This window comes from Pecten maximus, chromosome 14, assembly GCF_902652985.1.
Source record: "Pecten maximus chromosome 14, xPecMax1.1, whole genome shotgun sequence".
NCBI lineage: Eukaryota > Metazoa > Mollusca > Bivalvia > Pectinida > Pectinidae > Pecten > Pecten maximus.
In genome coordinates, this window is record NC_047028.1 from 5207401 (window position 1) to 5216201 (window position 8801).

At 36.7% G+C, this 8801-nt stretch overlaps 1 protein-coding gene across 1 annotated transcript; it reads left to right on the forward strand.

The window, feature by feature from the left end:
• The first annotated feature begins 6031 nt into the window (after nucleotides 1-6031).
• Nucleotides 6032-8801, forward strand: LOC117342664 (neutral amino acid transporter A-like). Its single transcript, XM_033904864.1, has 4 exons — nucleotides 6032-6093; nucleotides 6362-6528; nucleotides 7819-7945; nucleotides 8564-8801. Exons 2-4 carry the CDS (start codon nucleotides 6369-6371, stop codon nucleotides 8799-8801), a joined length of 525 nt encoding a protein of 174 aa, XP_033760755.1. The 5' UTR covers nucleotides 6032-6093; nucleotides 6362-6368.

An 8801-nucleotide genomic window follows, 5' to 3' on the forward strand; every position in this document is an offset into this window, starting at 1 on the left:
GAGAGCCTTTCAAGCCCCAAGAGAGCCATGACCTCCATTTATACAATATTATATCTCCATTGCCCTAGCTATAATCCTCCAGACCAAATTTGGCCAGAATGCATTCAGTCGTTCAGAACTAGTAGTGATTTAGAGGATTTGCCCCCGTTTCCCCTATTGCCCTTAGGACCAGGTGAACTAAAACTATTTTAATACGTTAATCACACGTTGATCATGATCTTATTTACGCATTGTTACGCAATATTCCACATATGTTTCGAACCATCTTCTTGTTGATAAAAATTATCATGCTCGATTTATTACAAAAAAGCCGAATCGGCCATATGATGCGCCCCGTAATTAGGTCATTTACTTCCGTCAAAAAGAAAGGACGTGTTTTCCCCGAAGATATGGCGGAAAGGCCCGAGTAGTTTTCCGATTGGGTTACAATTGGTAAATAATGAATTAAATCAAGACCGCTCTGTTTTCATTCCTTTTTTTTCTCTCTCGATATTTTAGATATCAACCAAGAATTGTTGCAGTCACTTTTGATTTTAGTAATAAATAAACAGTCTTGGAAAATATCACGTTTGATATATTTTTCTTTCTTTAAACAAATATCGAAATGTTCACTCTACCCCAGTAGATGAAATATAACTGATATTCACCAATAAACAGGGAGTGCTCTGTGATATGCTTTTTTGTCTCCACTTCTGATGTCAGTTTACGTATTTTATTATTACTCCACTGAATAATATAGTTCCACGTATGGGAACAAGATTCGAATAATATCAACATCAAATAAATAATGCAGCATGTGTAACATTCCAACAATTTAATGCAAATATTATAGGATTTATAAATTAGAATTTATACATTTGCAAAATTATTGAAAATTGCAATAATATCATCGGCAACAGAGCTGTCGACATATGGCGGACTACAATGTTCGGATAACAAGCGCACGTTACGATGTGTGGAAGGGCATAGCTGGGTATACGATCGAGGTGGCTAGGGGCTTTGGTTTGCTCTGGTTTATTTGTTTAACGTCCTATTAACAGCTAAGGTCATTTAAGGACGGCCTCCCGTGCTGTGCGACATGCATGCATGTGGCGAGTGCGTGTGTGTGTTTTGGGAGGCTGCGGTATGTTCGTGTTATGTCTCCTTGTGATAGGCCGGAACTTTTGCCGATTTCTAGTGCTACATTGTACTTCACTGAAGCATACTGCCGAAGACACCCAGCAGGACACCCAACCCGGTCACATTATACTGACAACGGGCCAACCAGTCGTCCCACTCCTAATATGCTGAGCGCCAAGCAGGAGCACAACTACCATTTTTAAAGACTCTGGTATGTCTCGGCTAGGGGACAGAACCCAAAGCCTTCCTCACAGCGGCGAACGCTCAATTAAAGGCTAAAAGTGAGGCATTGTCAAGGGAGACATAAGGAAGAAGAAAGTTGTTCAGAAAGAAGAGAACAGATGAGATCCCAAATTTAGTCGTCTCTTACAAACATGCAATGGGGGGCAGCAGGTACAATTCTTAGGGGCACGGACGCCATTATGTGGTGAGTATTGAATGCCATCATTTCTAACTTTTATGTTATTCTCTCTGCGCAGGTTTACCTGGGGAGCTGTTCATCAGGATGTTAAAGTTGATGATAATACCTCTAATAGTCAGCAGCATGATTGCCGGTAAGATGTCATTGTCACAAGTGTAGTAAATTCCGTAAAAAATGGTTAAAATTCTGTGAAAGCTGTGAAAATATATGAAAATCTGTGGGGGAAAAAGCACATACACATTTAGTTAAATGAAAACAATCAATGAAATGTATATTTTGAAGTGTAAAGTTATGTGTTATATACTTCCTTTAAAATGTGCAATAAATGCATAGATGTGTTAATCGTAGTTTAATTAATGTTATATGTTTGAAAATTGTGGGTTTGAAGAATAACTTCCATCCATAATTGAATCCGCTCGATTACCGGTCTAAAAATTCCATCCATGAAAGAGAGGAGAAAGGATGAGACCTGACAATAATAACTTATTCCTCTTGGATTCATTTCATGTGTTAAAACTGCATAATACAGCTGTTTTGATCTTCTTTGGACTCGTCAATGATGCTTAGGGCAAAGGAGACGAGGGAAGAAATGTAAAAAAAAAAAACAAAATGAATAAAAAAGATTCGAAAGAATTTTCCAAATCTGGAAGAGGTGATGTATAACAGCCTGGTGATTTCATAAATTTCTAAATGTTCCATATTGAACTTTAAAACAACATTAAACAGTCTGTATTATCTGAACCTTGTAATTGTTCAAATGAATTAAAATGGTATGTTTTGTTATAGCCACTGCCTCTCTGAACCCCCAGTGTAATGGTCGGATCAGTCTCGTGTCGATTACGTTCATCGTCGCCACTAATAGCCTGTCCTCTGTCGTCGGCGTTATCCTTGCTCTCATCATGAAACCCGGTATTTTTTTACCTTCATCATAACACCTGTTACATTTTATACAGGTTATAGTTTGATCAATCTGTCTTTAAAACACGATATTTAAGTTCTTTATTTCGTTTTTATTTCATATCATGTCAAAGGAGTCGAGATGCTACAAGTTTGGTAATTGTATAATTATAATTAATAATACAGATGTCATTTACGATGGCTTGTTACTTTTTTCTATTAAACAACGATATGATTCACCTACAACATCTATATTGTAACACAATGATACAGACCATCTTTCTGTCCGTTTTTTTCCAAGTGTTTTAAAGGGTAGGACGAAATTCCGAAACGTCACAGGTGTTCAATAGTTTGCCCGTGACCAAATTCCAAAGTGTCACAGGTGTTCAAAACGTTACCATGCAATAGTCATTTTAGCTGTTCAAAATTTCGTTTATGTTTATAGTTAGGGAAAATCAATCGCATTATATAATAAAAGATGATATGAATACATCGCAATGTATTTACATACATGGATGCGTATTGAACACATATTATAAATATTCATCACAGTACAACTACGACAGGAAATTCAAAGCTTAACCCTCGTATCACCAACACATACTGCATATGATACATCGGGATAATTATTTGATATATATAGTAACACAAATGACGAAGGAAGACAACTTTACGACTCGTGGGTTAACAGGGCCTCGAACTAAGATCTAAATTACACTGAACAACAAAACAGCGCTATTTTGAATGAAGTATTAGATTTATTTCTTTATTTTTTTTGTGAACCTTGGAGAGCCTTTCAAGCCCCAAGAGAGTAATGACCTCCATTTATACAATATTATATCTCCATTGCCCTAGCTATAATCCTCCAGACCAAATTTGGCCAGAATGCATTCAGTCGTTCAGAACTAGTAGTGATTTAGAGGATTTGCCCCCGTTTCCCCTATTGCCCTTAGGACCAGGTGAACTAAAACTATTTTAATACGTTAATCACACGTTGATCATGATCTTATTTACGCATTGTTACGCAATATTCCACATATGTTTCGAACCATCTTCTTGTTGATGAAAAATTATCATGCTCGATTTATTACAAAAAAGCCGAATCGGCCATATGGTACGCCACGTAATTAGGTCATTTACTTCCGTCAAAAAGAAAGGACGTGTTTTCCCCGAAGATATGGCGGAAAGGCCCGAGTAGTTTTCCGATTGGGTTACAATTGGTAAATAATGAATTAAATCAAGACCGCTCTGTTTTCATTCCTTCTTTTTCTCTCTCGATATTTTAGATATCAACCAAGAATTGTTGCAGTCACTTTTGATTTTAGTAATAAATAAACAGTCTTGGAAAACATCACGTTTGATATATTTTTCTTTCTTTAAACAAATATCGAAATGTTCACTCTACCCCAGTAGATGAAATATAACTGATATTCACCAATAAACAGGGAGTGCTCTGTGATATGCTTTTTTGTCTCCACCTCTGATGTCAGTTTACGTATTTTATTATTACTCCACTGAATAATATAGTTCCACGTATGGGAACAAGATTCGAATAATATCAACATCAAATAAATAATGCAGCATGTGTAACATTCCAACAATTTAATGCAAATATTATAGGATTCATAAATTAGAATTTATACATTTGCAAAATTATTGAAAATTGCAATAATATAATCGGCAACAGAGCTGTCGCAATATGGCGGACTACAATGTTCGGACGACAGGCGCACGTTACGTTGTGTAGATGTAGCTGGGTATACGATCGAGGTGGCTAGGGGCTTTGGTTTGGTTTAGTTTATTTGTTTAACGTCCTATTAACAGCTAAGGTCATTTAAGGACGGCCTCCCGTGCTGTGCGACATGCATGCATGTGGCGAGTGCGTGTGTGTGTTTTGGGAGGCTGCGGTATGTTCGTGTTATGTCTCCTTGTGATAGGCCGGAACTTTTGCCGATTTCTAGTGCTACATTGTACTTCACTGAAGCATACTGCCGAAGACACCCAGCAGGACACCTCACCCGGTCACATTATACTGACAACGGGCCAACCAGTCGTCCCACTCCTAATATGCTGAGCGCCAAGCAGGAGCACAACTACCATTTTTAAAGACTCTGGTATGTCTCGGCTAGGGGACAGAACCCAAAGCCTTCCTCACAGCGGCGAACGCTCAATTAAAGGCTAAAAGTGAGGCATTGTCAAGGGAGACATAAGGAAGAAGAAAGTTGTTCAGAAAGAAGAGAACAGATGAGATCCCAAATTTAGTCGTCTCTTACAAACATGCAATGGGGGCAGCAGGTACAATTCTTAGGGGCACGGACGCCATTATGTGGTGAGTATTGAATGCCATCATTTCTAACTTTTATGTTATTCTCTCTGCGCAGGTTTACCTGGGGAGCTGTTCATCAGGATGTTAAAGTTGATGATAATACCTCTAATAGTCAGCAGCATGATTGCCGGTAAGATGTCATTGTCACAAGTGCAATTAATTCCGTAAAACTGGTAAAAATTCTGTGAAAGCTGTGAAAATATATAAAAATCTGTGGAAAAAAAGCACATACACATTTAGTTAAATGAAAAAAACAATCAGTGAAATGTATATTTTGAAGTGTAAAGTTATGTGTTATATACTTCCTTTGAAATGTGCAATAAATGCATAGATGTGTTAATCGTAGTTTAATTAATGTTATATGTTTGAAAATTGTGGGTTTGAAGAATAACTTCCATCCAAAATTGAATCCGCTCGATTACCGGTCTAAAAATTCCATCCATGAAAGAGAGGAGAAAGGATGAGACCTGACAATAATAACTTATTCCTCTTGGATTCATTTCATGTGTTAAAACTGCATAATACAGCTGTTTTGATCTTCTTTGGACTCGTCAATGATGCTTAGGGCAAAGGAGACGAGGGAAGAAATGTAAAAAAAAAAACAAAATGAATAAAAAAGATTCGAAAGAATTTTCCAAATCTGGAAGAGGTGATGTATAACAGCCTGGTGATTTCATAAATTTCTAAATGTTCCATATTGAACTTTAAAACAACATTAAACAGTCTGTATTATCTGAACCTTGTAATTGTTCAAATGAATTAAAATGGTATGTTTTGTTATAGCCACTGCCTCTCTGAACCCCCAGTGTAATGGTCGGATTAGTCTCGTGTCGATTACGTTCATCGTCGCCACTAATAGCCTGTCCTCTGTCGTCGGCGTTGTCCTTGCTCTCATCATGAAACCCGGTATTTTTTACCTTCATCATAACACCTGTTACATTTTATACAGGTTATAGTTGATCAATCTGTCTTTAAACACGATATTTAAGTTCTTTATTTCGTTTTTATTTCATATCATGTCAAAGGAGTCGAGATGCTACAAGTTTGGTAATTGTATAATTATAATTATAATACAGATGTCATTTACGATGGCTTGTTACTTTTTTCTATAAAACACGATATGATTCACCTACAACATCTATATTGTAACACAATGATACAGACATCTTTCTGTCCGTTTTTTTCCAAGTGTTTTAAACACCGTTAAAATGCTAAGGTTCTGCCTATCATATTTTTGTTTCAATAAAGGGCACGGAGTACGGTCAGGTGATACAGACACCACAGACACAGCTACTATAGAAACATCAGATATATTTGCAGATTTACTCCGGTAAATTATCAAACTTTACGATATTACTTATTTAATATGAATTTATTATAAAGTTGGAAATATTGCCGAACGCCTTTTGGAAATATATTTTCATTTACGACAATTTTAAATCTTTAGTGTTTCCAAGATACTGGATCCAATAATCTAACTAAATTAATTCAGCATTTAATCTTTCTCGCGATTCTTTATAAATTATATTTTAACATTATTCTATTTGTACCTATACTGCTTTGATTGACTGGTCTATCACTATGATGTGTTACTCCAGGAATATAATGCCGGACAATATAGTGGACATGGCTTTCCAACAATCACTTACACGGAATGACGTCACTTATGAAACATTCACAAGGAACACAACTAATGGGACAGTCGACGAGACTGTGAGGAAAATAACCAAAACTGTAGGGAAGACCCCAGGTACCAACGTTCTCGGTAAGTACAGCGTCAAAAATACTTAAATATACTCTTATACTATTTGTCTACACATTTACAGAACGTTTTCCATTAACTCTTTTCAAGTATTTGTTTGTTTGATGGGTTAAAGGGCCGCGTGCACATCCTTGTTGTAGCTTGTGGCTACTTCACTGAACAAGATACGGGTCCCAGTGCATGTTATCCATAACAGTTGGTGCAATGTGTTATCTAAGGACATAACCATATCAGAACAGGACATTTGTTTGAGATCTCAGCTTCATGAGCAAATCAAACCACCAAAACAAACAAGACACCTGTCTGATATTACATTTTACAGGCCCTTTATCGACTGAAGTATCGCGCCCCTCCCTTGAAAAAATATGTTAAAACAACTGATCCATCGTTATACTTGATCCATACAAGTTATAAAATCCCCAAACCAATGTATGTTTTCCAATATCAGATACATGGTTTGGTTTTGTATTTTTAACGTCCTTTCAACAGCTGAGGTCATTTAAAGACGGTCTGCCCTGTATGCAAGATAATGCGTGAAGTGAGTGTGAGTACGTGGTTTAGGAAGCTGCAATATGTTCATGTTTGCCTTCCTTGCCGAATGTATAGGGCTACCTCACTGAAACATACTTCCAAAGAAAACCAGTGGGCTATCTCACCCGGTCACATTATACTGAGAAAGGGTGAACCAGTAGTATCACTCCCAAAATGCTGTACGGTTGCCACTATCGTTTTTATCGACTCTAGTTTGTCTCGGCCATGCGACAGAACCCAAGGTCTTCCTCACAGGGGCAAACGCTCAGCTGAAAGCGTAAAAAGTGAGGCCGTGTCAAGGGAGACATTATGAAGAAAGTCGTTTAGAGAGAAGAGAAAATATGATATCCCAAATGTAGTCGCCTCTTACGATCATGCCATAAGGACAGCAGGAAAGAAGGTAGGCTAGGTCAACCACATGATTAGACTTTTTGCTTATTATTCCTGAAGAATCGGAAGGACCCTTATCCTCTACGTCAAATGGAAGAAACTCTCCAACCAAATACCGTTAAATGCAAATAACGTCACGTTCATGAACTCAGATCCGAGATAGAGACAGCAAGAAAATAAAGAACTACATTGTCGATATTAATACATTGTATTTTGCCAAAGTTCCATTGTTTTACCTGTGTTTTCCCGTTTTGATTTTCCATGCTGGTGAGCATGGAAATATTAGTAATTCTCAATGAAATCCAATATTTTTTAGATTAATTATTACATTCAATAATGTTTAATTATTATTTGGTGTTATTTTCTGTGTAGGTATGATAGTGACATGCATGCTGTTGGGATTAGCTATCAGCAAGGCAAAAGGAAAGGGCAAGCCAGTACTGAAATTCTTTACATCACTGACCGATATCATTATGATAATACTACAATGGTTGTTATGGTAATTAGATATCACTGACCAATATCATTATGATAATACTACAATGGTTGTTATGGTAATTACACATCACTGACCGATATCATTATGATAATACTACAATGGTTGTTATGGTAAGTACTAGTACCTAACCATTAATATAGAGGAGTTTGATATTATGTTTCAATTTCACAAAAAGATGATAAATAACGGTTAATTACAGATACGATTCATAAAGACTGCTTTATCTTATTTCTCTCCATACGAACACTTTAGTTTGTTGTTTTCGATAAAAAATCTTTTTCGAATTTAGATATGGAAAAGCATTACGAAACCTTAGACCTTTGTTTTATCAAATACATTTGTTTTAAATAGAAGCAACAGCAGTTTCAATTCAAATTTCTATATTGGCGTATTTGAGTATTTCAAAATACTGGAAATAAACATAAATGCCTCCGATCTTTTATCTTTATCTTTTCTTTACATTAAACAGGAATTCAGTAGACGCAATTTTGTATATCCCCAAGTGTCGAGGAAAAATACCTTTCCTAAATAATTTTAAGTCTTAGCTTATCATGCATGTACATTTCCACATAACAGTAAACAATTAACGTTCTAATTCATGTTAGTCTGTCGTTACAGGTCTACACCTCTGGGTGTCCTAAGCCTGATCGCTGTTTCCACAGCTACCGTGAAGGACCTCGATCAAAATTTCCGAGCTCTGGGAAAGCTGGTCGGGCTTGTAGTTATAGGAATCATCATACACCAGTTTATCATAATGCCGATCATATTTTTTGTGACAACTCGACGGAATCCTTATAAGTTTGCGTTACAAATCATTAAAGCTTGGATGATCGTCTTTGCTACAACGAGTCCGTAA

What these genes read in the sequence shown, in the direction of transcription:
- LOC117342664 (XM_033904864.1), top strand. Translation starts at nt 6,369, where the DNA reads ATGCCGGACAATATAGTGGACATGGCTTTCCAACAATCACTTACACGG. An exon ending in CCCAGGTACCAACGTTCTCG is followed by an intron (nt 6,529 to 7,818) that starts GTAAGTACAGCG and finishes TTTTCTGTGTAG; the next exon opens with GTATGATAGTGACATGCATG. An exon ending in ATACTACAATGGTTGTTATG is followed by an intron (nt 7,946 to 8,563) that starts GTAATTAGATAT and finishes CTGTCGTTACAG; the next exon opens with GTCTACACCTCTGGGTGTCC.